At 55.9% G+C, this 24,589-nt stretch overlaps 1 protein-coding gene across 19 annotated transcripts in view; it reads left to right on the top strand.

Annotated features, from left to right (window-relative positions):
- The window catches only part of NFASC (neurofascin), a 183,821-nt gene that overhangs the window by 151,593 nt on the left and 7,639 nt on the right, over positions 1-24,589 (top strand). For 10 of the 19 annotated variants that reach the window (XM_045456301.1, XM_045456302.1, XM_045456299.1 and 7 more), the window contains 8 exons: positions 222-344; positions 1,368-1,541; positions 3,695-3,709; positions 8,891-9,124; positions 12,561-12,677; positions 13,941-14,093; positions 20,354-20,485; positions 22,544-22,613. In XM_045456301.1, the coding sequence (XP_045312257.1) occupies positions 222-344; positions 1,368-1,541; positions 3,695-3,709; positions 8,891-9,124; positions 12,561-12,677; positions 13,941-14,093; positions 20,354-20,485; positions 22,544-22,613 (1,018 nt within the window). The remainder of the gene's footprint in view (positions 1-221; positions 345-1,367; positions 1,542-3,694; positions 3,710-8,890; positions 9,125-12,560; positions 12,678-13,940; positions 14,094-20,353; positions 20,486-22,543; positions 22,614-24,589) is intronic. The other 9 variants (XM_045456315.1, XM_045456314.1, XM_045456312.1 and 6 more) reach the window with 4 other exon arrangements.

The raw sequence follows: 24,589 nt of genomic DNA, 5'->3' as shown, positions 1-24,589 counted from the left end.
AGTCTGGGCCATGCTTGTCCTAAACTGGGGGAAGCAGCATCCTGGATGGGGCGGTGGGCTTTGGCCCCCTTGTGGTTCTGATGGGTTCCGGCGTGACAGTTATCCTGCCTGGGGGTTGCCCAGAGGTCAACACCTTCATGCTTGTGCTTTGTTTTTGTGTGCTTCCTCATCCTGCCTCCCCCCTCCCCCTCATCTCCCCTGCCCTCTCCTCCTTCCCCAAGTACCCAGTGCCCCCAGGCGTTTCCGAGTCCGGCAGCCCAACCTGGAGACAATCAACCTGGAATGGGATCATCCAGAACACCCCAATGGGATCCTGATCGGATATACTCTCAAATACGTGGCCTGTACGTTCCGCCCTTTTTTTTCTCTTAATCTGGGAATCGGAAACCCCATTCTCACCAAGTCACGAAGGAATTGAGGCAGGAAGCCTATGGGTGCAAAGGGCACTGCCGAGGGATAGAGGCACCTGGGAGAAGTTCCCCATGGGATTAGCAGAGGCAGGCGAGACCGAGGGAGCTCCTGGTCTAATGAGGGGTGCAAGTCGGCCCCTCAGGGATCTTAGGGTCTCCAACACCCAGCAGTAAGTCTAGGAGAGACAGTTTTGACCTCCTCCGATGGGGCAGACTACATGCAAGGGAATCCACACGACCCTTGAGGACACCAAACAAGGTGTCATTTATGTTAAGGCAGCTGTATATAGAGCGACTCCGTCAAGAGCCCGAGTAGGGAAGACCTCACTTCTCACCTTAAGAGCTCAGTGTCACCATGCAAGGACAGGGGTGTCATTACATTTGAAAAGCTGTAAGCCTTCTAAAGTAGGTGATGTTGTACCGCATCGGGAAGCTCAGAGGGCCAGGTGTGGTGCGGTTGACGATTTTAATAGCCAACTGTGTGCTTCTGTGCGGTTCTGAATCGATCTCTGGACCTGACCGTCCCCCTTTGAGGTATAGTGAATAGGCCTTTTACAGAGGAGGCATTAATGATCAAAAGCTCTCGTGGTTGTGCCCTAGTTCTGTTTGAAAGGAAGAAAGGAACTCAAGTTTTGTCCTTGTTGAAAAGGCCTGGGGATTATAAACTAAATCTTTCAGCATCAGCCACATAACTTTGCAGTGAGCTGGAGATAATGAGATCAGTGAAAAAGCATTAACCCTGGTGTGTCATCGGAGGGAGAGACGGAGGGGTCTCGCCCAGCGCTCTGCCCTTAAACCCAAATCCCCTACCCCCCGGGTCATTAAGGTTTCGGGGCAGGTCCCACATGTGCCCTCTCCAGCAGAGTCGGGAAGGCTTTCTCCTCCCAGCTGCAGATGGTACAACCCACCACGGTCAATGTTGCTGAAGTTCAATTCCGCTTACCTATCTCTCCCCAGTTAACGGAACCAAATTAGGAAAGCAGATAGTGGAAAACTTCTCTCCCAATCAGACCAAGTTCACGATGCAAAGAGCAGACCCCGTGTCACGCTACCGCTTTACCCTCAGTGCCAGGACGCAGGTGGGCTCTGGGGAAGCAGCCACAGAGGAGTCACCAGCACCCCCGAACGAAGGTAGGTGCATTACGGCGGCCTTGGGGATGAAAGGTCCCAGCTAATTCAGATGCCTAGAGAAACACCCTGACCTGACGGCCTCCTGGGATGGAAAGAAAACAGGGCAGCGGGTCCTCCAGCCCCCAGTAGGATACAAGAGAGCCCGTCTCATATACTGAGAGGTAGGTGCTGGCGAGGTATCTGGAAAACTCACATCTTCTTAGATGGTTGCAGTCAGACCTGATCCCAACTCTGTCTTGATTTTCTCAGCTACTTAACATCTATCACCTTGCCTTCTCTGGGGGAATAAGGAAGAGGGCCTGCTTGCAGCCTGAGCCGAGTGAGTTGTCAGGTCGTGGGGGGGCCTTGGGAGACAGCCACTGGCCAAGCCAGCTTCTTGAGGCGCAAACGCTCTCAGCTCCTGGCTCCTGGCGTCTTCCAGCGGCAGAGTGTGCCTGCCTAAGACGTCCACTAGAGGGGGCTCCAGGCCCACCTGTGCCCGTGCCGGCTCCCGGAACCTCAGGGATGTCAGGCTGCAGAAACCTCGATGTGGCAGACCCTCTCCAGAAGGAGGGGACCCCCTGCCTCTCCAGAGGCACAGTGGGGTATTCAACAGCCATTTCCTGAGCACACGAGGTGTGAGACACTGTGCCAAAAACTAGGGCTACCGCCTAGGAGGGGAGACAGCCACAAGGATATCTGATTGCTGTTCAACAGGAGAAATGTTACGTTCAGATGAGGAAAGTCAGTGGCTGTGCAGAGGAGGGGTGAGTCCTGCGAGGCAACACTTCACAGGAGAGGCAGTGAAGCAGACAACAGGTTACCCTGTCTAGTGCTTACCCCAGCAGGCTGAGGTCCGACGGCCTGCCCCTGGCCCGGATGGGACCTCCTGAGTACCCTCTCCCACCCCAGCAGAGCCTCTGCTTCCGTCGCTGGCCCAGGCCTGCTGCCTTGCCCTGGGCCCTCACTTTAGCTTCCCAGCAGCCCTGCATTCCTCCCCAGCCCCGCCCCCAGGGCCAGCAGGCCAGTGCTGAGGCAGGCGGGAGAGGGGACAGACAAGCTGGAGAAAGGCTGACAATCCTTCCTGTGTCCCTCTGTGGTCTTGTAAACCAGGAGTGAGCCACCCTATAAGTCCCCCTCCTAGTGTGCTCGTCAAACCCTCTGGGCACTCAGGCAGTTTATTCGGGCTGGGGGACTTTGGGCAAGTGGCTGATGTAGTCTTCTTCCCAAAGGCCTGGCCAGACGGGAGAGTGCACTTTCCTGATTGCTTAATTCTATAATGAGAGACATAAAGAGAGCCTCTTGTAACCTCCCCGTTTCCAGCCCAATGCAGAGCATCAGATAAACAAAGCCCCATTGTCCAGCCCTAGCGACCACCACAGGATAAGTTCTGCAGCCCCAGGGGACAAGAGGACAAAGAGAGACTTTCTTCTCAATTTAGGGATTTGCAGTAAATTCAGGAATTCCTTTTAGGGCTCTCAATCCACAGTTGGGTTTCTTATTTCATAAAATACAGCTGTTGGGAAAAAACTAGGAGAGCAGACCCTCAGGACAGGAGCCGGGCCTGAGGGCCACAATCTGTGACGGTTCCCCGGCCTTCCAAGGCTGAGACGATGTGGGGGAGGGTTCACGAAATAGGCTCGCCCCTCCTCCATCCACCCCAACACTATACACCATCTTCCCCCAAAGATCTACAGGAACCATCCTTTCTACGGGGGTTGGTGGCCTGCTATGCCACCTACACCTTATGCCCTCAATTCTTGGCATGATGGAAGGGCCACCCAGCCTGCCTCATAAAGATCAGCCGAGCCAGGGAAGGATGCACCCTGGAGGAAAGAGCTGGGAACAAACCACTCTAGACTGTCCCTGCGGCCACCTCCTAGATGATAGTCTTGGAGTGGAGGTGGAATCAGAGTGTATTAGAAAGGTCTCCCAGATCCCGGTGGAAATTTTCTGTAGGAACATACCAGGCCCCGGGGAAGTTGAACATGAGCCCTGGACACCAGTTGGCATCCTCGGGGCAACAGCCAGCACCTGGCCACACTGTCTGGGTCAGGTTTGAGCCAGATGCTCCTCTGCTTGCTTGTCCCGTGGTTTCACCTGTGCTCTGTTTTGTCTTCCCTCTCTCATCCTTTCTCCCTCTCTCTGGCCATCTTGGGCGCTGTGTTCTGAAGCTACTCCAACCGCAGGTACCGTACCAGCAGCAGAGGTAATGGGCATGGCATGGGACGGTGCAGGCGGAGCCCAGCCCAGCCAGGGTGGAGAAGGAGGGAGAGGCTCGGGATGAAGGCATGCTCCACGCTCACCCTTTCAGTGGTTGGGAAGCCAGACCGGCAAGGAGGATGTGTGTGGGGGAGGGGTCGGAGGAGGTCAAACACCCCCTCTTCCCTTCACTTACCCTTGGCCTCCTGGGATGGCTCAGGAAGGGCCCACACACACACACACACACACAGGCTCCAGACCCAGTCTCTGCACCTGCAGGTCTCTTAGAAGCTGAGTGATTACTTCCCCTGACCCACCTGGGCCCTCGCCTAGGCTTGACATCTCAGAACGCAGAGAGAGGGTCCACAGCCCTTGGGTGGCCAGCTGTGCCCCTTGAAGGAATGCTGCACCATGAATGAGAGCAGCTGGCCCCAGTCTGCTGGTCAGGCTGCCATCCCCTGAAAGGGTGACCTACGGGTGAGCACGCTGTGCATGCCGACCACGCATGCTGCATGGGGGCCCGGCACCAGCCCTGCCATCTACCATGGGTTCTGGTCAGCGACGACGAGCGAGCTTGTCCTTGGATAGGGCCAGGTGCTCCAGGACCTGGCGGCTTAGCGGGGCACCACGGGCTGATTGTTTCCTCGCCCCTTAGAAACCCAGCTTCTCAGATTCTTCAGCATTAAGAACAGCCTCCACTCTCAGGGTCCGGGAGGTAAAGGCACAGCAGAAGGGAGGAGTGGGCACGCAGGTCCCGGCTTAGGAAATGACCTGCTAACCACATGGCTCCTCTCAAGCCCTCATGTTGTGGGTTCGAGGACACCAGAGGGCGCGTCACCACCACAGAAGGCCTGTCCTCAAGCTGGAGAAGCTGGGCAGGGGACCCCAGGGTTCCTTCCCCCCGCCCTCCTCAGAAGCTGAGCACAAGGCTCACCCTGGCAGAGCAAAGGCTGTGGGGCAGGGGGTCACTAGAGCCTCCTTAAGCTCTTAAGGGGAGGATGGAGAAGCAGGTGAGGAATCTGAGGGTTGGCTTATGGAGGGTTACCTAGTTTGCTTGCCTCCCCCCCCCTTGACTCATTTATCCCCCACCCCCGTTTTAGGTTGATTCTATTTCCGTTGCACACCCGCTTCCTTCCGTTTGTTTGTTTTGCCAGACCTGTGGGTCGTGTGCCGCCATCATCCCTCCCTGCCCCAGGCCCCTCCTCCCCCCTCCCCCCTCCCCATCGTCAGCCAAGCTGGTGGGTCCCAGGGCCTCCGCACAGGGTCAGAACTCCTCCTCTGGAATAGGAAGTCGAGAGAGGTCCTGGGCCCGGGGACCGTGGAGAAGGCCATCCTTGGACTCTGGGCATTGTCCTGACTTTCTGACTCAAGTTTGCACACAGGTCTCTTCTGGAACTATTCTAGCAGCTCAGGGTGGCCTAGCAGGCTTAGCGAACATAGAAGGGGAGACTCGAGGCACCAAGAGAATTAGCTTGAAGCTCGTTGGTCAGAGCTCCCAGCCGCCCCCCCACCCCCACCCCTGCACCACCACCATCTGGCACCCTGGGACCCAAGGCAGACGGGTCTGGTAGCATGGGGTCTGTCTTGCTCAGTGAGCACCGTGCCAGTCTGGACTGCCCCTCTCACGAGTGGCCCCTGCAAGGGACAGCGATCGTTCCAAACCCCCTACTTTCCGCTTCCCGTTTAGAAAAGATCCAGGCCCGCCATGGCATGCACAATGAGCTCAGGGGCTCTGTCCCTCTGTCAAATGTGTTTCCTGGACGCCGGCTTCCACATGACATGCTGGTAGAGGCACATTGCGCTTCTTTGTAAATGAGATGTGCTGATGGCACCAGCTGTTCTCGGCTTTAAATTCATAAGAACCTTCTGCGCAATCTGCAGGTGCCAAGCGATGGAGCCCAGGTTCCACATTTTTGACACGGGCCTGTTATCCAGCCCACTGTTCCCTCCCCTCTCATCTTCCCCAAACCTGGGTGGTTGTTTTTGTTTTGTTTTGTTTTGTTTTTTACCCCAGACTGATCTGTGCATACCTTACCCCGTGAAAATAACCCCTCTCGTGCACCTGTGCCTGCGGTCTCTAAGGATTGTTGCCCATCTGCCCTGGCCATCTGTGATTTGGCCAGGGTAGTCCACGCGCCATGTGGACATGTTTGGACTGAACCCTCCACCTTGGAATGTCTGGAAACTGCTGTCCTCGTCTGTGACTCAGAGCTGCAAATGTTTGGTGGGCAGCCCCGTGGCAGGTTCTGGGGTCAAGGCTGGTGCTCTCCACCGATCACTGACGGACATAGTGCACAGAATTATGGTTCTCCAGCCCATAATTCCTGCTGTAACTAGAGATGCCCTCTTAGCCCAGCAGCATGCCTGTCCAGCCTGTGGGCCACTCTGTCCTCTAAGCCCCTCTGTCCTCTACCCGAACCCCACCCCAGGGGACGAAATCCTCTAGATCCCCTTTGACCTGAGCGCTGGACGGTTTCCCCGTGAAAACCTGCCTTCCCCTCGCGCCTGTAGGAGCCTCCAACAACTCACTCACCTGCCCCAGAGCCTTTCCTTTTCGCCTCTGCCCTCCCTGTCTGTCTGGCCCTGTCCGGCCATGGGACAATAGATGCAGCTAATGAGTGGGCCAGAGAGAACACTGATTTGCCAGCTGTGGCCTCAGCCAGCTGGGGCTGCCTCCTCCATGGTGACTCCAATGACGGACACCCTCTGGGAGGGCGCCTGGGAGGCCACTCCTTGCCTCTTGTCCCCCTCTCCCTAATACCCCGAGGCTGCTGCCGCTGAGCTGAAGGAAAAGCATTTAGGTCAGTAATGCTTCGTCAGTAACGCTTCCTTCTGGTCACGCTTGGTGGAAGGAGCCATTGGAGGACAGGGACAAGACAGTGCAGCATCCTCAAAGTCATTTCCTGTTCTTGTCTCTGACCAGCAGGGCCCTCACCTAGCCTCTCTTAGCGTCTCTGTCTCTAAGGCTGCTCGGGGGACGGCCCGGGGAGGAGCGTGCGAGCCTTGGTGTGGGCCTGTGGGATGTAGTGTGTGTGTCTCCACTTCACAAGAACTAAGGGGCACATGAGTGTGTACAGCTTTGGGGGGAAATGACATTGATTCAGGGGGCCCCGGAAATGCAACACCACTGCCCAGGTCTGCGCTACACAGAGTGGGATAAGTTTAACTCAAAAGGAGCGTCTTCCCAAAGTTTTTTGATGATGCCTTTTAAGTGGTCATAGAAAAGGGGGGCCCTGCGAACACTGTATTTGCCAGAAATTATTAGAAAATACCCTGTTGAGGAGGAAGCAGATCAGAGAAAGACCTGCCCCGATGGGCAAGATAGCCTCTCAGGTTTCCTTCCTGCAGCACAGAGCAGCAGGAAAAGTCCGTGTGTGTCCACGGCACAGGACCTGCAAGGGGCCAGCTCTGGGAGAGAGCTGGCCTTGGCCTTGCGGATCTCTCGGGCTTTTCCGTGTGTCTGTCTGTAGGTCTTGGTGAGTGTGATAGGTGAATTCCCTCATGCTGAGTTTTTATAGCACTGAGCTTTCTAGGCCTGGGGCCACCTTGGACCTGCTTCAACAGTGGGGAGGGAGAATGGTCCCCACCCCACACCTTCCTGATGTCTGAGTCGGGAGGTATAGGGAATATAGCACTGCCTGCTTTGACCCTGCCCAGGAATCTTTGGAATGCATGGGACATACTTGGCCACCCAATGTGACTTCTGCTGCCAGCAGCCTCAGGGTCCGGCACTGCCTCTGATCTTGCAAATAGGGAAGCAGTTGGGATCCCAGAACAGCCCCTCCTTCTCGATGGGGACTTGTAATATTGGACACCCAGGGGAATGAAAGGGATTTTGTTGGTCAGACTCTTGTTGAAAAGGCCTAGGGTGTCTTCATTCTCCCCTGAGAAAAGCTCCCTGTCACTTGTCTCTCTGGCTCCCTCCCTGCCCTGGCCCCACCCCGGGCAGTGAGCTTATTTTCTTCCTAAACTTCTAGAGATTTAGAGATAGGGCTGGGATGTCGCTATTCCTCTGGAGTTACAAGTGTCTTATGTCTTAACATCCCTGCGTTCTGCCCCATAAAGTCGACCCTGATCAGATTACAAGAGATGGCAAGCGGAGACGGGGCTCTGTCTCTGATTTGCCCCCATCATTCTCACACCTCGGCTTTGGCGATATTGGAACGAGAGGGTCACAGGACAGCCCTTTGGTAGGTGCCATGATCCTCCTGTAGAAGGAAAGCAAGCCTATGGAAGCGGTGTCACATAGACAGACCTAGTCCCCTGGGGCTGACCAACGTCGAGGGTAGCTTCGGATGGGAGACGAAGGTGTGAGAGTGAGCAGAGATCTGAACCAATCCCCTGCAGATTTATGCAAAAAAGAAACCCACAAATGTATCTCGCTTGCGTCCTGGGATTTCTCCATCTACCAAGCACAGACTATGCTGTGGCAGCATTAGTGTCCCTCCCACGTCCTGATGTGAAGGGGAAACCCAAATGTGCTGGGAAGAGAGGAGGTACTACACGTTCGGGAGGACCATCACTGGGCAGAGAAGAAGGGAGGAGAGGCAAGGCCATGGACTAGAGCTGAGTGCCTGGGGAGGGGTGGACAGTGAGACAGGAGACGCAGGCCACGCTGGGAGGCCGACCTACAGAGTGGGGATTGTTCTCTCTCTGGTTGGGTTTGGGGGTGTCAGAACTCGAGCAGCCACGAGAAAGGGGAATTTGGGGGCGGATGGTTGGGAATGGGAGTCGTCCCGGTGCTCCTGTGGGACACAGCCGGCCACCTGCCCCCCTCCAAGCCTGGAGCTCCAGGGCTGCTGCCTGGCCTGTGTCTGGGTGGCGCTGGCCTGGGACCCCAAGCCGTGCCTGGGGCCGGAGTGACTCGGTGCGGGTCTTTTCCCATCCTCACCCTCACCCTCACCCTCGGCGGGGTGCATGCTGGGCGCTTTGAGCCACACAGACCATGCGAAGAAAATGAAACACGCACGGGGCTTCATTCTCTTCCTCGCCCATGGCTGTGTCCTCTCCCCGTGATCCTCTGACCCGGTCCGTCACGCTTGCGGGGGGCTCCCGGGTACCGAGCCCCGTCTCCCCACCGGGCTGCCTGCCTTGCACGCGGGGGCCGCGAGGCCAGGCCGGGGACGCCCGAACCAACCGGACTCGGCTGTTTTACATTTCCCTCCCAGCTCCTCCCACGTTGCCCCCGACTCCGGTGGGTGCGACGGGCGCTGTGAGCAGTACTGACGCTACTGCCACCGCTGCCACCACCGAAGCCACCACAGTCCCCACCATCCCAGGTGTCGCACCTACCACCATCGCCACCACCACCACCGCCGCCACAACTACAACCACTGCCGCCGCCGCCGCCACCACGGAGAGGCCTCCCGCCACCACCTCCGGGACTAAGATGCCCGAATCCGGTACTGCCCACTGTCCCTGCGCCCCGATCCCTCCGCGGGAGGCTCCCCGCGTGGGGGGGGGCGGGTCTGGGATGCCGTTGGCCACCACCGCCCTTTGTTTCCACTTTGAAGGCACACGTGGCGCGGATTCTCAGTCTGGTAGCCCCGGGGGCACGGAGCACCTCGGCCCATCCGTGGGCGGCTCTCCACGCCCCCATTCTAGCCTTAGATCCGTGTTCACAGCGGGCCACGCTCCTCAGGCAGGGTCCCCGGGTTCCGGATGGGAGGGCCGCCTCCACCTCCGTGCTAAGCAGCAGCTTAGGGCTGAGCACCCTGGCAGGGAGAGAGGACGCGGGCCTGACCCCGGATAGTTGGCCTGAGAGGGCTTCCTGCCCCGGCCGTGTCGCATTCAGCCCTGCAACATAGAAGGCTGAGGCGTGGGGAGCGGCCAGCCCTGCCGGGCAGCTCTGTTCCCAGAACCCTGACTTCCCTCACATCGTCTCCCCACAAAGCACGCTTCGGGCCGCCCCCCGCCCCCTTTTTTTAAAAGAAGAGCTTCCGGGAAAGGGCCTTGCCAGGGAGCCCCGTAACACCCACGCCTTAGATGCACACCCGAAGGGAGAATCGCAGCCTTAAGAATTGATTCCAGGGCTGGCCTGCTGAGCCCAGAAAATGTGCTGTCCCGTGTGCAGCCAGGCCAGGAAGCTCTGTCCTTCCAGCCTGAGGAGAACCCCTGGGCAATTTAGCCGTCCCTCTAAGAACCAAGCATCAAACACTCTTTCTTTAGCATCCAGGGGAGGGCCTCTAGTTCACAGAGCCCACGGGCCAGCTATAAAATCAGTGTGATGCAGCTGGCAGGGGACGCAGGAGGCATCCAGAGCCCTCCGCCCGCAGCTCTAGGACTGTAGACCCCTCTGCGTCCTGGGCAAGTCCCTTTACCTTCCGAGGCCTCACGGCTCAGCACCTGAATGAGGGTGGAGGCTTAATGCACCGTGTGAGTATTGTCTTTAATTCAATTATGTGAGCCCAAAGGGGAGGCGAGTGATACATCGGGGACACGGTGTTCCCCAGGCCTTGAAGGCACGGATTTGCTTTAAAGATACAATAGCCAGAATTGAAACAATATGGACTTTAGGAAGACATTGGCTGAGGAGAAGCCTGGCAGGCCATCAGAAGCTCCCACCGGTAGTTTGGTGTCAGGTGTTCTTTGGGGCCACGATGAGGCATCTTTGCATGATAGCAGGGCCCTGTGTCCCCGTGAATGCTTGGAGGTCACAGAACAGATGCACAGAGAGGGAAGAAGGGGACTGGACCTTGCCTCCCAGCAGAGTTACTGCCCTCTGGAAAGATCGGCCTTGCTGCCACATAGGACTAGCCCCATTGACGCTCACACGCGACTTCTAACTGTCCAAGACGCTGCAGAGGACCTGCCTGTGCCCCTGAATTTATCTTTAGAGCCTGGGGACACCCCGCAAACATCCTCACTTCCCTCAGTACAGGAGAGTGGTTCTGCCGGCCACGATTTTTTTAACCGTCTTTCAGCTTTTTCATGTCTTCTATCTTAGGACCCAATGTTTCCTGAATTTCCTTTCCTTTAGGGTGAAACGGGGCTTTTTATTTGGCCTTAACTTGTCTCTTTCAGATTTCAGGGGATACCCCCTAATTCTCCCTTTCTGGGAGCCCGCAGAACAATCCATGCTTCCTCTCACGCTTTTTGCGTTTTATAGTAATTGATAGCTCTCCTTCTTGGTCTTCCTCTCTGAGCTTTTCAGTTCTTTAGCAGTGGCACTGCCTTCCCCCAGCTCCCACCTCTGTGTCATTCTGCTCCAGTCATGCCCCAGTCTCCACGCCCTTTACGAGAGTCAGATTTGGGTCAGTTATTGTATTGGTGGCCAAACTGTGTAAACCCAAATTCTCTGGCTATTTCCAGGCCCCAGAGCTGAGGAAGAAGAAGCTCAAGTTCCCAAATCATGAGTTCTCATAATTCATTCCCACTAGCAAGAGTCGTGAGATTCCAAGGAGCTGGGATTTGGGGTGGCTTAAAGCCGCCAGTACAATGGAAACACCTGGCAGATAAGTAAAGAAGCCTATCTTCTGCCCTCCCCATGGAGAATGCCCTGTGGTGCCATCAGTGGAATCTCTTTCTTGGCCCCTCACCTGACATGAATCATTCACCTGGGGCAACCCGCAACTGACAAGGTTGTAGTAGAGAAGGCACCCCCTTTGAAGTAAAGACCAGGAGATCTTTTATCGCTTCCCCAGCCCTGCAGACTCAGTCACATGTCAAATGGATAATGAATAAATGCATCACCAATGTACTCTATTCATTTATATTTGACAAGTGAGTTAGTGACAGTGCCCCCTTGCATGCTAATAAAATATACAGGAGCCACACTTGTAAAGTCTTTGAAATACAAGGCTTCATGCTAGTACTCCACTATTAAATCTTTGCCGGGAAATGGGGTAATCAGACTGCTGGGACTCTTGAAAAATGATTACGTTTGAAGATTAGTGCCACTCTCCTGTCCACAGGCTATGGTTTCAGACAGTGCGGTGGCTTTGATAAAGTGGCTCCCAGCTCATAGGAACTAGATAATTAATGTCTTCCGTACTGCATGGAGATCAAGCCTGAAAGACAATTTAGTGCTGAGGAGCCGAAAAAATTGGATTCTTCTGGTGTCTCAAACGCTGGGGATTGGGGGTCAAGAAGGAGTTCTCTTCTTTGGTTCCCACCTAGCCCATGAGAGGGAGAGGAGGGGCTCATACTGTCTCTACTTGGGACCCTGGGGTTGTTGACCCCAAGTCCCCTTAAACAATCTGAGGCCATGTTCCACACAATCCAGGATCGTGCTGACCCAGGGACTCCCGAATCACCTGTCTGCGTTACCGTTCTCCCGGTTCAGGAGCCCTGTAAGGCTTTCCCACGTTTGGTCCTGAACTTTCTGCACATCACGACTCTTGAGGGGTTTCTAAAGATCCTGCTCTCCTTCCCGTAGAGTGTCTGTAGCTGAAGGGAGAGAGGCTGGCACCTCTTTGCCCCTCTGTCTGTAGGATGGCCAGGGGAGCTTTGCCCAGCGTCCGGGTTTTACTGCACCATTCCAACCCATGACAAAGGATCAAAAAAGGGAAAGAGCCCAGGTCCGAGCCTCCCATGGCATGGATCAAGACCCCCTCTTTCATTCCTACCCCCACCTGTGTGGACACACAGTTTCCAGCTCTCCCTCACATACAGGTCCTCCTGTCTGCGCCCGCTCGTACCTGGATGGCGACCTCTGGCCTGGCCACCAAGGCTGCAGCTTGGAGCGCTGTCGGGCCCCCTGCACAGCCACTTCTGAGTCTTCCCCTTCCGAGCCGCGCACGCGTGTGTATGTGTGTGTGTGCATGTGTGTGTGCACGCGTGTGTCTCCGGAGCTGCCTGTCTCCTCATCACTAACCCCTCTTCTAACCTGCCCACCAGCCCCCGACAGGCAGTCCATATGGAACGTCACGGTCCTCCCCAACAGTAAATGGGCCAACATCACCTGGAAGCACAATTTCGGGCCCGGAACTGACTTTGTGGTTGAGTACATCGACAGTAAGCATTGCTGAGCGGGGCACGGCGGCAGCTGCGGTGGGTAGCGTAGATGCCATTAAAGAGATCCTGTGAACTCCCCCAGGCTCAGAGGGGCCTGTTAGCCCGGCTTAATTATGACTTAATGAAATCGATACGCACTCAGGCGGCAGTGGGGTGGGAACAGCAGTCGAAGGAGAAGGAAGAGGGCTTCCGAAGCCATTAGTGGAGGTCTAGGGTTGCATGTGCTGGGGAGGACCCAGGTAGCGGGGCCCTTCGTCCGTTTCCTGCCCAGGATGAGGGTTCCAAATAGCCCCCATAAGAGCCAAAGCTCACTCTGTGTGGCTTTCCTTAACTCAGAATCCACTAGTGTCTGGTTTCTGGTTTCTTCACTAGTTCAGTTCAGACTTTGGGTACCACTGTGGTTTGCTCACAGAGGGATGCCAGTGCCCTACGGTCCAAGGCACAGACCAGGGTCGCTTGTCACAGAGAGCTGGTGGCTTGAGCTGAGCTGTTCACTCTTTATTGGATCTTGGGATCAAGGGTCATATTCATTACGCTGTAGAGGGTGGTCAAGATATCTCCTTCTTTGAGAGAAGGCCCCTGTTCCTGAGGACTCAGCCCCACCACGTTGTTGTCTAGCAACTAAACCAGCTAACTCAGCCAGAAGATCTCTAAGGAACGAGCAAAGCCAAGTCTTAGTTCTCCGTGGTCGGAAGGGTTCACATCCACCGACTCTCATCCCTAGCTTGGCCCTTACTATTTCAGCTACCTATAACCACCATTCGCCCTACACCCCGAAAACAAGGGCGCTCCCTTCTCCTGAGGTGTGGATTCTCCACACCGCAAGAAATGAGAGGTGGAACCAGGAGTGAGAGCCAAGGACTGGAGTCCTGCCTCCCCTCCAGTTACCATGAGGGATGCTAACTGGCTCTCCGAGCCTCACCAGAAAGCTCCCACGCGGGAAGTTTGTCACCCCCAGGACAACAGAGCATTGACTGACATGCTCTGTAGGAGCAGGAAGCAGGTCATCACGTTTAGTGCCAAGGCTGTAGTGGGGGGAAGAAGGCTTGAGAAAGAATAGTGCCGTTGGCTGAAGGGCCGTCACGTAGGAGAGTCCGCGTCGCGTGGAAGGGCTGGTGGCGCTGCCTGGTGACCTCCTAGTCTGCGCGATGGCCCGGCCCCATCCCCCACGCTTCTGCCTTTGACAGGTGACCAGGACCCTAAGCACTGCCTCCCCAGCTCCTCCTGCCTGGCCCTAGGCTGACTGAGGTTTCTGTTCCCCAGGCAACCATACGAAAAAAACTGTCCCTGTTAAGGCCCAGGCCCAGCCTATACAGCTGACAGACCTCTATCCCGGGATGACATACACGTTGCGCGTTTATTCCCGGGACAACGAGGGCATCAGCAGTACCGTCATCACCTTTATGACCAGTACAGGTGAGAGGGGATCTGGCCTGGCCGTCCCCTGCAAGCATGGGGCATTTCATTCCATCCTCAGCTTCCTGCTTGTCTCTTCTCCTTGGAAAGAAGACTCATCCCACCCATTCCCCACCTTGCATGGCGTGTCTCAGCTCTTAGTCAGTCCGCAGCTCCCAGAAAGCCAGGAGGAGCCAGAGTGCATGCACAGCGGAAGCGGAAAGTGCCCTTCTGACCCTGTGGCGACGCGTGGGGAGTCGGAAGGAAACGAGGACAGAGGAGGCCGCCTGGCCCCCTGGCTGTGCCGGCAACACGAGGGCTTGGTGTGTGTGCGATCGTGGGCGCTGCGAGAGGGTCTGGGGGCTGCCGGAGTGCAGAGCAGCCTGCCCTGTGCGCACAGGACGTGGAATTAAGGGATAGGGCCACCCAAGGGTCTTGACCCAGAAATCTTCCCAGGATCGGCATGTGTGTCACTGCCCTGCCACTGTCATCTATTTAAAAAAAAAAAAAAAAAAAAAAAGTTCCAAAGCGTGTGACACGAATCGTTCGGGGCTTTATCCTGGTTTAGTTTTTTTGTCCCCAGTTTGCCATGGCTTAAAAGTAGTTGACTTTCTGTCATGCCAGGGAAGAGGAAGGAGCTCTCCAGGAGGAGGATAGTCCTGGCTTGAAAGGGACTTCGGCTTTAGCTAGAGAAGCAACCTCAGTGTGCTAAATGAACAGGCCACTAGGGGCTCAGTAAATGCTATAAGGTCTGGGCGGGCAGGCAGTCTGGAGACTTGAGGCCACCTGCTCATCTGTTTGTGTGTATCTTCACGGTCAGCCGGGCAGGTGGCCGTGCTAAGCCCTGAGGCAAAGGGTGAGGGTGGGGGGAAAGAGCCAAAGAGAGAAAGGGACCAGGTCCTGCCCCCAGGATGTCCTAATCAGGTGCAGGTTAGGAGATATGAGCATGGCGGGGGTGGGGGGAAACACACAATGATTCATATGACCTCATGAATGTTGACTCCGTTATTCATTACTCTTCCTGTGGCCAGGCTGATCCTGGTAGCCTGCATCTTGAGATTCACCACCCAATTGTATAAATGTCTCACTCCACCCCTTCTAGCCTGGTCCCTCCTGGTCTGGACGTTCCAACCTCCTCCCCATGCCTCCGGCCTATCCTGCCCACGTTCATGCTGTCAAGACTCAGGGAGTCTGAGTCCGGCTGCCTGCTTGAGGCTAGCCCAGCCAACTCAGGCAGGATGTCTGAGCGAGGGGCCAGGCCAGCTTGGGAGCCAGGCAAGGGAACTGGACAGTTGACCAAGTAGAGCAGGTGCCTTGGCTCTGCCCGACCCAGTCGGGGTCTCAAGCTGTTGCTCATCGGCGCGTGCGTTTAATTTTGTTTCATTATCAACTTGAGTCCAGCACAGAGGCAGGAGGCACAGATAAGATTCGAGCCTGGAGCCGCCTCCTCGGGAAGGCTACGAAAGCCAGTGCAGTCTGCTTCTAGACTTCTCCCGGGACTAAGTCCTGGGGCTGAGAGTGAGGGCTGAAGAGAAAGAACCAGGGAGAAAAGGGCCAGTCCCCGCCCTCAGGGATGTCCCAGTCTGCCTCTAGGTATCAAACATGCGGTACGGGGAGAAAAAAAAAAGATGATGGATAATCCACTTCTGAACATTGACTCAGTGTTCTCTCTTTTCCTGTGGTTGGTCTGGAGAGACTGATCCTGATAGATTGCTTTCAGAGTGAGTTTTCCCAGACTCCTCCGGGTGCACGCCGGGGTGGGCGGGTTTGTGACCCGAGCTCTGAGTACATATTGTTCGCTTACCTCACTGGCTGGCTAGAAATTACTATGTGCAAACCACACAGGGAAAGGAAATATGTTCCTTTTCTCAAGTTTGCGTGTGCCTGTGTGTGTCCGGATTCTTCGAAAACGCACGCTGTGTATCCTGCGGGTGGAGTCCAAAGCCAACTTCACACGATTCCCTAGGTCCCAGGGTCTCATCAAAGCAAGAGTTTATGAGCATCTCTGGGTCCGACCACTGGTCATTTAGGTGACCACAGGCCATCACTTTAGTCCACAGACCCAGACACGCAGCAGTGGTTCAGGGGGGAAATAGAAGGAAACCACGAGGAATGCTAACTGGTTCCCTGACCCTCACCGGAAAGATCCCACATGGAAAGTTAATCACCTCCTTGAAGCTTTTAAAGCCAAAGAGACCCAAGGGGCCACACACACATAGCCCTGGACTCTAAGGGGCTCATGAGCTCTTCTGTCCTGGGGTCGGCTGGGGTCAGCAGGGTGGGGCGAGGTGGCAGCACCCAGGTACTGACAGTGGGCCAGTGGGACAGACAGCAGACTGCCTCAGACCTCAGGAAAGCGGGAGGAGGGACATTAGGGGACCTCACTGTGGTCAGTTTCCTGCTGTGTTTGGAAGAAACCTGGGATGGGGCACGGTGGTGATACAGAGGCATCGGATGGTCCTTAACTAAGAGCAGCTAAGCCTAAGCGCATTTGAAGGAAGTCTGCCCCTGTTCTATCTGCTCACCTCCCCCTGTTTGTGAAATGTAATTCTTCTGCGGACGTTGAGTGACTGGCCTTTGAGTCGTGAGAACTGCCTGTCTTGCAGATGAATGGCCCATTTCTGAGCAGTCTTGTAGGGTGTGGTGTGGAAGGCACACAAAATATGGCCTCTGGTCTAGAGTCAGAGGCGCTTGGACCTGAGTTGGCCAGACGTTGTGGGTCGGATGAGCAGGTGTTGTTCTGGCTCCCTGTTCCAGCGGAAGGTGGTGAGTGTAAGCGCACCCTGGTCTTTGAACGTTGTCATTACTGTGTCCATTAGGAATCTTGAAACACGTTGAACAGATCGATTAAGAATGGTGTCGGCGGCCAAATGTAATACCCTGAAACCTCCCTACAGTGCCTTCTGTCTCTCAGAGTCCACTCTGTCGGGTCACGTCCTCCGTGAGATCATCTGGTCCTAAATTGCTCTGGGTACTTGAGAAACTAAATCATTTTGATGGGGTCCAGTTGAACCCACCTTACCCCAGATCCCACTTGGTTCGGGTTTGGGTTTGGGTTTGGGTTCTTTCTGAGATATCGCTGGCATATAACATCGTATTCGTTTCAGGCGTACAATATAATGATAGGATATACGTATATATTGCAAAATGACCTCCACAAAAAATTGAATTAACATCCGGCACTACTCATAGTGACAAAACCCACTTGGATTTGAACAGGCTTCTGTGTCCAAACCTCACAGAAAATTCTTTGCCCGTGTGGCCACTCTCCCTGGAATTGTGACCTTCTCTCCCAAGAGGCTCGTGGAGGTGGCTTGTTGGGGTATATCAGAACAAGCATCATGAAGGTGGTGGGGGAGCAAACAGGTCACTGCACACCTACGAACCAAATGCTCTGCAAAGGACAGGCACCACCATCCAGACTCAGGGTGTGGCGCACGGCCCAGCCAATTTCCCAGTGACCCCGGTCGGTATCCCAAGCTAACCATATTAAATTAGGATTAAACTGATCATTCATAAGTGTTCACCGCCTACTTGTCATGTGACCAGCATCGTGCTAAGCCCTAGGGGGGCTCAAAGACTCCTCTGTTCTCAAGCCTTTAATAGTATAGTTGGAAATCAGGACCCAGGAAAAAGAGCAACTGAGTATTACATTTCGTGAAGTAGCCAGGGGTGAATTCTGAGATTGCTGTAAGCCGGAGGAGTGGGAGCTTCGGGAAGGTGGGGTGGAATGTGGAAAGGTAGAGAGCAAGAAGGGTATGGGTGTGGGGGGGGGGGAGGGGAAGAACCAAGTGCCCGGAAGGCCAGGCATGACAAAGGTGTCCCGGGAGCATAATACACGATGTGTCAAGCAGACAGAGCACCGGAGGAGATGTTGGGAGGATGTTAGCTGGGAGCACTGGGCTTACAGCTGCAGAACTGGCTGGAGGGACAATGCGAGGTGAACAAAGGGATCACCCGTTGGAAAGTGAGGACCGGAGGACAGGTGAGGGGAGGAGCCAAGGCTGTAGAGGTGGTTTGGGGAAAGACCCACTCCATGATAGCAGTTGAAGCACTGAGTAGAGAGGGGCTTGAGGTTTTCCCGTCGGGATCGGAGAAAGATGGTGACAGGAACTGGAGACCGTGCAAGGTGAAGGAGTTCACCTGTAAAAGGACAGTGCCTGCGCTAGAGCTGAAAAGACTGCCGGCTGCCTCTAGGGTTTTTCTTTTAAGATGCTGGAAGCTCCGCTGTATTTAAGAGCAGAAGGGAGGAGGCAGCAAAGAGGAAGATGCTGGAGGGCTTGACGTCCTTCTAGGACTGAGCCACCCAGGAAGGGAGAGCTGCCACCAGTGCCATGGAAGAAGGGACAGCTGTGGAGACTCTGAGGTTTCGGTGGTCACCCGAGTGGAAGGGGGGAAGCCGCCCACCCAGGGAGAAGGTGCTGTGAGAGAGAGAAACCCGAGTGGCTGGTTGGGGGAGGGGGCTTTGGCTTTAGCTGTGAAGGTCTGGGAAGGCCTTTCTAAGAGGAGGTGACATTTGCCGAGGCAGCCGTCTGAAGAAAGAGCGGCAGATGCCAAGGCCCTGAGGTAGGGACATGAGTGGCCAGTGTGGCTAGAGGAGTGAGGGTAGAAGACCGGACTGGAGAAATGTCCAGGGCCAGCTCGGGTGGGGCCTGCGAGGACAGGACAGAAATCTAGCTTTTCACCCAGTAACAATGGGAAGCATTGGAGGGTTGAAGCAAGGAAGTGGTTTGCTCCTCCGAGGGGCTTGGGGAGGATCTCTCTAGCACCTTTCATGGAACAGCCTGTAGGGGTAGGGGTGGGAGGGATGGGCCATCCCCGCACAACATACACAGATCGGGTAATCACGCCAGGGCAGCCAGAGCACAGAGAGCACGAAAGCACTTATTTGTCGGTCTGCCCCATTTGTCCACCCTCTTCTTGGTGCATTCCCTTGCCCAGGCACAGAGAAGGCTCTAAAGACAGTTTCTGTGCCCAGGAAGAGCAAAGGGTAGGCTCGCGCCCAGACCCCTCCCCCACAAAAAAGCATGTGATGGAGACCCTGGAGCATGAGGGCTCCTGGTCACCCCTCTGTTCCTCGTGCTCGTCCCCAGGAGGAGGTCCCGTGCCTTGGCCCGGGGCTCCATGGGCTCTCTGGGACCCTGCTGTCACCTGGCTCTGTGAGACGCCCCTCGGCTCACCAGGCTGGTCCCGGGGCTACTTTGAGTTGGCTCAGTTGCTTGGATCCTGCCGCTCCTCCCAAGTCTCGGTTTCCGTGGCAGGCTGGGAGCCGCTGCTGTTCTCTAATCCACAGAAAGGAGTAGGGTGAGTGGGTTTTGCCCACGCCACACCCCTTCCCAAACCCTCATGCCAACCGTTGGGTCATCCAGAATACCTGCAGAGGACACCTGAGCTGCTGTCCTCTTGGCCCACCCAAGTGCCCCTTGGATTGTGAAGGGGTCAGCCCACACGGGGACATGTCTTCACAAGCACTGGGAAGGGACAGAGAGGGACTCATTGTCATGGGGATTGGTGGCGGGGGTGGGGGGACCTCCACGCGTTGGAAATGGCTTGCAAGGGGCTGGACGCTGAAGGCACGGCCCCGGCCCCCCCGCCCCCCCCGTGCCGCCAGCCCATCCGGGTACCCGCACAGGGACTGTCTCTGCTGTCAGGGAGCACCCGATCCAGCTGGGGGAGCGTGAGGAGGCACAGGGCATCCTGGAGCCACACCCTGCCCAGACCCACTGCCCAGAAGCCCGGTTGGCTTTGGGGCCAGGTTGGTGGGAAAGGTTGCCGTTCTGTGCCTGTGCAGGCCTGCGAAGGTGTTCTTCTGACAGGCTTTTGCCATGTTAACCGTGGCCTCCGTTCCCTGGTGGGTAGCAGAGTCCCGTTTCCTCACCCCAAGCTCGTCCGTGGGGAATCGTACCTCCGGGGCCGATCCCAGCCTTCCCTCAGTCCCCACCGGGCTGTGACCAGCCGTCTGGGTTGCAAGAACACCATTCCCCGTCCTTAGGACACTTTCCCTTCCTGAAGGACCTGTTCAGCCTTCTGCTGCTTATTCTGCTCCCTCTACCCCTTTCCTGTGCCTCTTTTCTGACCTTCTGACCTTGGCTCTTTAATTATTTTCTCTTTGTCCCTGTTGTGGGGTAGTTTGGGCCAGAGGGCTGCTAGGTGGTAGCATAAGGCTCCAGGAGGAACATCGACGTGAAGTAGCCGTTCTTCCCTCACCTGCCCCTCCTCACCTTCTCCCGTGGGAAATCATTCACGTGTTTGCTTCCGGCCCTCCCCCCCCCCCCCACCAGCTTACACCAACAACCAGGCGGACATCGCCACCCAGGGCTGGTTCATCGGGCTCATGTGCGCCATCGCCCTCCTGGTACTGATCCTGCTCATTGTCTGTTTCATCAAGAGGAGTCGAGGTGGCAAGTACCCAGGTAAGATGTAACAGGCGAGTGGGCTTGGCGGGGGGTGGGGCCGGCAGTCTTTCCTGGGAGCCGCCGGGTCCCCTGCCGGGTCCGGGGAGGGTTCTGTTCTCCCCGCGAGCCCAACCCCTGCCGAGGTCGGACGTACAGTCCTCCTGCCTGGTCTGTGCATCTGAGAGGTGCCAGAGAGCACTTGAATTAATTAAGCTCGCCCGACGTGGGCGGACGGCGTGGTCCAGGCAGCTCCAAAGAGGGGCTAGAAGGAACGCTGGCTCCTATTAAGAATGACCTTCCCTCCCCTTGGCACACCATCCATCTGCTTAGCAAATTGACTTGTTTCGACCTGAATCCCATTAGGATCCTGTGTCCCAAGGAAGGAGGAAGGAAGAAAGGTATTTTCTCTGCGAGAGAGAGAATGGAGAGGGGAGGGTCTGGAGGGAGGAAGCACACCCGTGAGGCTCTCGGTCACTGGGCTGTAATGACAGATACCCCAACAGAGGCTCAGGAGCTCCTGCGTGAAGGGCAGGCAGAGGCTGAGGGGTGGCTTGCATGATACAGACTCCCTCGGTCCCGAAGGAGCTTTGGGCTTCCCAGAGAGTCCCAAAGCGCCATTTCTCTTCTGGGGGCCTCAAGAACCACCAGCCCAGACAAACCAAGGTCAAGGACAAGGACCTCTGGCATTCTTGCTTCTGGAAATATTGATTGTTTTTCAAACAGGGGCAAGAAAGCCATCTGTCTGTGAGGGGGTGGGTAGGATGACAGGAGACAGGATAACGGATGACCCAGAGAGTGAAAATGCTGCTGGTCTGCAAAATGAAATTACTCCCTGCCCCCTAAAGCACAGCCCGTGCTCCCCAAATGCCTGCCTCTCCCGGCCTCTAAACAAGTCCTCCTCCGGGGGCCCCCTAAAACTCAACTCAGAGAGAAGATTTTTTTATTTGCTTCCCCTGCCCACATACCCTCAGACCCCAGGATTCTAAAGAATCTCCTTGAAGTGAGGCACCTGTCTGTTTGTGAGGAAGGGCAGGAAATTCTAATTCTTCATTGGCACATGACGTTTTCTTTCACTTGGTTGTGCTGCGTTGGGATTGTTTTTCTTCTATAAGAGAGAAAGCTCTAGAGTCAGGGAGTAGAACGGCCTTACTGAGCTCACCCCCAACCCCCCACTCAGCAGATAAACTCTGAGCCTTCCTTTGCCCGTGTAGAAAGTGTTCCATTCCAGAAAGCTCTCAAGGCTTACTGCCTTCCCTCCAGATACAGGGTAGGGCCCTGGTCCAGTAGAAAGATGAGTGAACCATGAGGCCTGGGCTCTAGCTTTCACTCTAGACTTTATTCAGTTACTAATTAGTTATATGACATGGTCTTCATTTTCCAAGGGCTCAGTTTCCCTCTCCTTAAATGGGGCGATTCTCCTGCCCTCTACCTCAGGAAGGATACATAAAGAGCCATCCGCGTAAGTGTCCATTGTGTGCCAGGCTCTGTGCTGAGTGCTCAGGACACCAGAAGAAAGATGATCTGTCCCTCAACACACTGCATTGGGCACAGAAGGAACGTCACAGCATGAAACAGGGCCTTGGAGGGGTGTGTACAAAATCACACAGGAGGTATAGGGACAGGGAGTCGCACAAACAAGGGAGGTCACAGATGTGAAAGCATTTTCCATTCTGAAGGTGCGTACGGAGCGTAGGGCCCTCTGCCCTCTGCCCAGGGCACTCTGCTAGGGGCTTTTAAGGGACAGACGCAAATTATGATAATAGAGGGCAGACCAAGGGAGGGTCGCATCCATTGGGTGTTTGTGGCCAACCTCACGGAGAGGTGGTGGGGAGCCAGGTGGGAGGACATTTCAGCTGCCAGTGGAGATGTGCAGAAACCGCAGCCATGAGGAAGCAGTGGCGCCATGAACTTGACACCCGGTGAAGCCAGGGAAGGACGAGGGAGGCATCGATGGCGCCTCGTTGAGAGGGAGAGTGTTGCTGAGCCCAGAGGTGGTGCCTTGACCGTGCAGTCAGGATCCCAAGGAGCAGAGGCATAATCATCGTGTCTGTGTCTTTGCTTCTCTTACCGACCAAGTGCGAGAAAAGAAGGATGTTCCCCTTGGCCCTGAAGACCCCAAGGAAGAGGATGGCTCCTTTGACTACAGGTGCGTGATCTGTTTGACTCCTGGTCACCCCCGCGTCGGGTAGGCGGCTGTCCTCACTGCCCCCTTGTCATCCATTGGTCTGTCACTTCTGCCTCTCGGACGGCCTCTGCTTGTCCTGATTGCGCCGGACACGGCTGCCTCCTTGAAGGCAAGACCGACGCTGATTTGAGGAACAGCATTTCATTCATTCAGCTGCACAACTCAGATTTTTTCGAACTCCTTATTTGTATGTTTTCACCTTTTTACTGCGAGAGCACGTGCTGGGAACCCCCTTGCTACGAAACGAGCTGTTGGCTTTCTCTCTGCCCACACCCCCACCCTGACCCTGTAGACAACCGCCCGGGGAATGGACGTTGTCTTGAGAGCTCAACTCCGTGAGAAATGAGGGGTAGTGTTAGATGTGGCGGGTGGGGAGGTTCTAGACCTTTTCCTCATGAACTTGAATGATACCTCTGGGCTCTAGCCCCGAACAGGCCTTGGAGAGGCCTCTGGCCGGTGCCCGTCTCAAATCAGAGGACTGAGGCCCAGGCAGGGAAGTGACCTGCCCAGGACGCCCACCCACATCTGCCACCCAGTGAGCTGGTGGCACAGCTGGAGAAACCAGGGGCCCGACTTCCAGCTACTGCTAGTGGGCAACATCACAACCCCCCTCAGACCTGGATGGGCCTTCATATCGGGCATAACAAAGTCGTAATCTCCCTTTTGATGGCAAATGTATGTTGAGTTGAGGAAAGATGCTGGGCGGGTCCTGGAGTCTCATTCCCAGACCAAGGTGGGCGGAAGGAAATGCTCTGATCGGAGCCCTGCCTCCCCACCCTGTTACTCCCTGGGGTGACATCACCCCACCTTCCCCTGACCTCTCCTTATCCTATCCTCGGCCTCCGCCACTGTGCTCAGCAGCAGCCGGACAGGCAGAGTCAGCTCAACGGGTGGCAAAGACACTGCCCACCCAGGAGTCCATCTGGACGCTTACGAACGTCCATCCATCCAGTCCCGACATCTCCAAGGGCCTCTTAAGAGGGCAAACACGAGAGGCCCCTCCCCTGACTGTCCTCAGCACCCCTGCTGGGGCCCATCTTCCCCAGGGGCTGAGAGCTATTCCCTGGCCATCAGTTCTGAAGCACATGGAACTTCCCTCCCCCAGACCCTCAGTGCAGCCATAGAAGAGGGGTGAGGCCCTCCTCGTATTCAGGGCCAGGCAACCTGTGCTATGAGAAGCTGCTTCCTCAGGCGCCTCTCCTCCCCCAGACACCAAAGCTGTTGGGCAAGAACACCTGCCTTCTCCCCACCCGCTCCCCTGGCCCACCCACACTGAGGCTGGATATACACACACAGATGCATCCACGGGCCCACACACCACGCACACACGCGCCTCGGTTTGGGCTCAGCAGTGAAGCACCTCTCTGGTGGGTCTGCTTCTCTCCGCCTTGTGTGCCCACCTGTTTCTCCAGGGTCTCGGGGAAGATGGGCAGACAGGTGTCTAGGGCCCCCCCCGTCATTCTGGTTCCTCTCGAGCTTCCCGTAGAAGAGGTCTTTCTTCCCAGCTTGAGATCCTCATTCTCCACAAGAATCTGACACACCAAGGACCCCTCCCTCTGCCTCCCACCCGAGCTGGGCCATTGGCCGCATTTGGCTTAGGTCCCTGGAATCCCCTAGAAGCACATAGACACAATCCCCACGCTCCTGGGAAGGAGCACATGTGAAAAAGGTCGGTGAATGGGGCAAGAACCCGGTAATTAGAAGCTGCTCATTTCAAAATGTGAGCCCCACTCCCCAGCGAGACTCAGGTTAGCCCTAGAGACCTGCTTGCCTCACTAGGCCTGCCTCTCCCGTAGCGCTGCCATCGGAGAACGCAGGCGGAGTTAATGGGGCACAGGAGGGAGCGGGCTAATAGCTTTCCATCTACTAACACCCAGTTCAGGCTCTGGCTCCAGACCCTCCCCTGACAGCTGTCCCTGCCCAGCACTGCTGTTAGA

The sequence above is a fragment of the Leopardus geoffroyi genome, chromosome C3 (assembly GCF_018350155.1).
Source record: "Leopardus geoffroyi isolate Oge1 chromosome C3, O.geoffroyi_Oge1_pat1.0, whole genome shotgun sequence".
Classification (NCBI taxonomy): domain Eukaryota; kingdom Metazoa; phylum Chordata; class Mammalia; order Carnivora; family Felidae; genus Leopardus; species Leopardus geoffroyi.
This window is presented reverse-complemented; position numbering and strand designations above follow the sequence as displayed.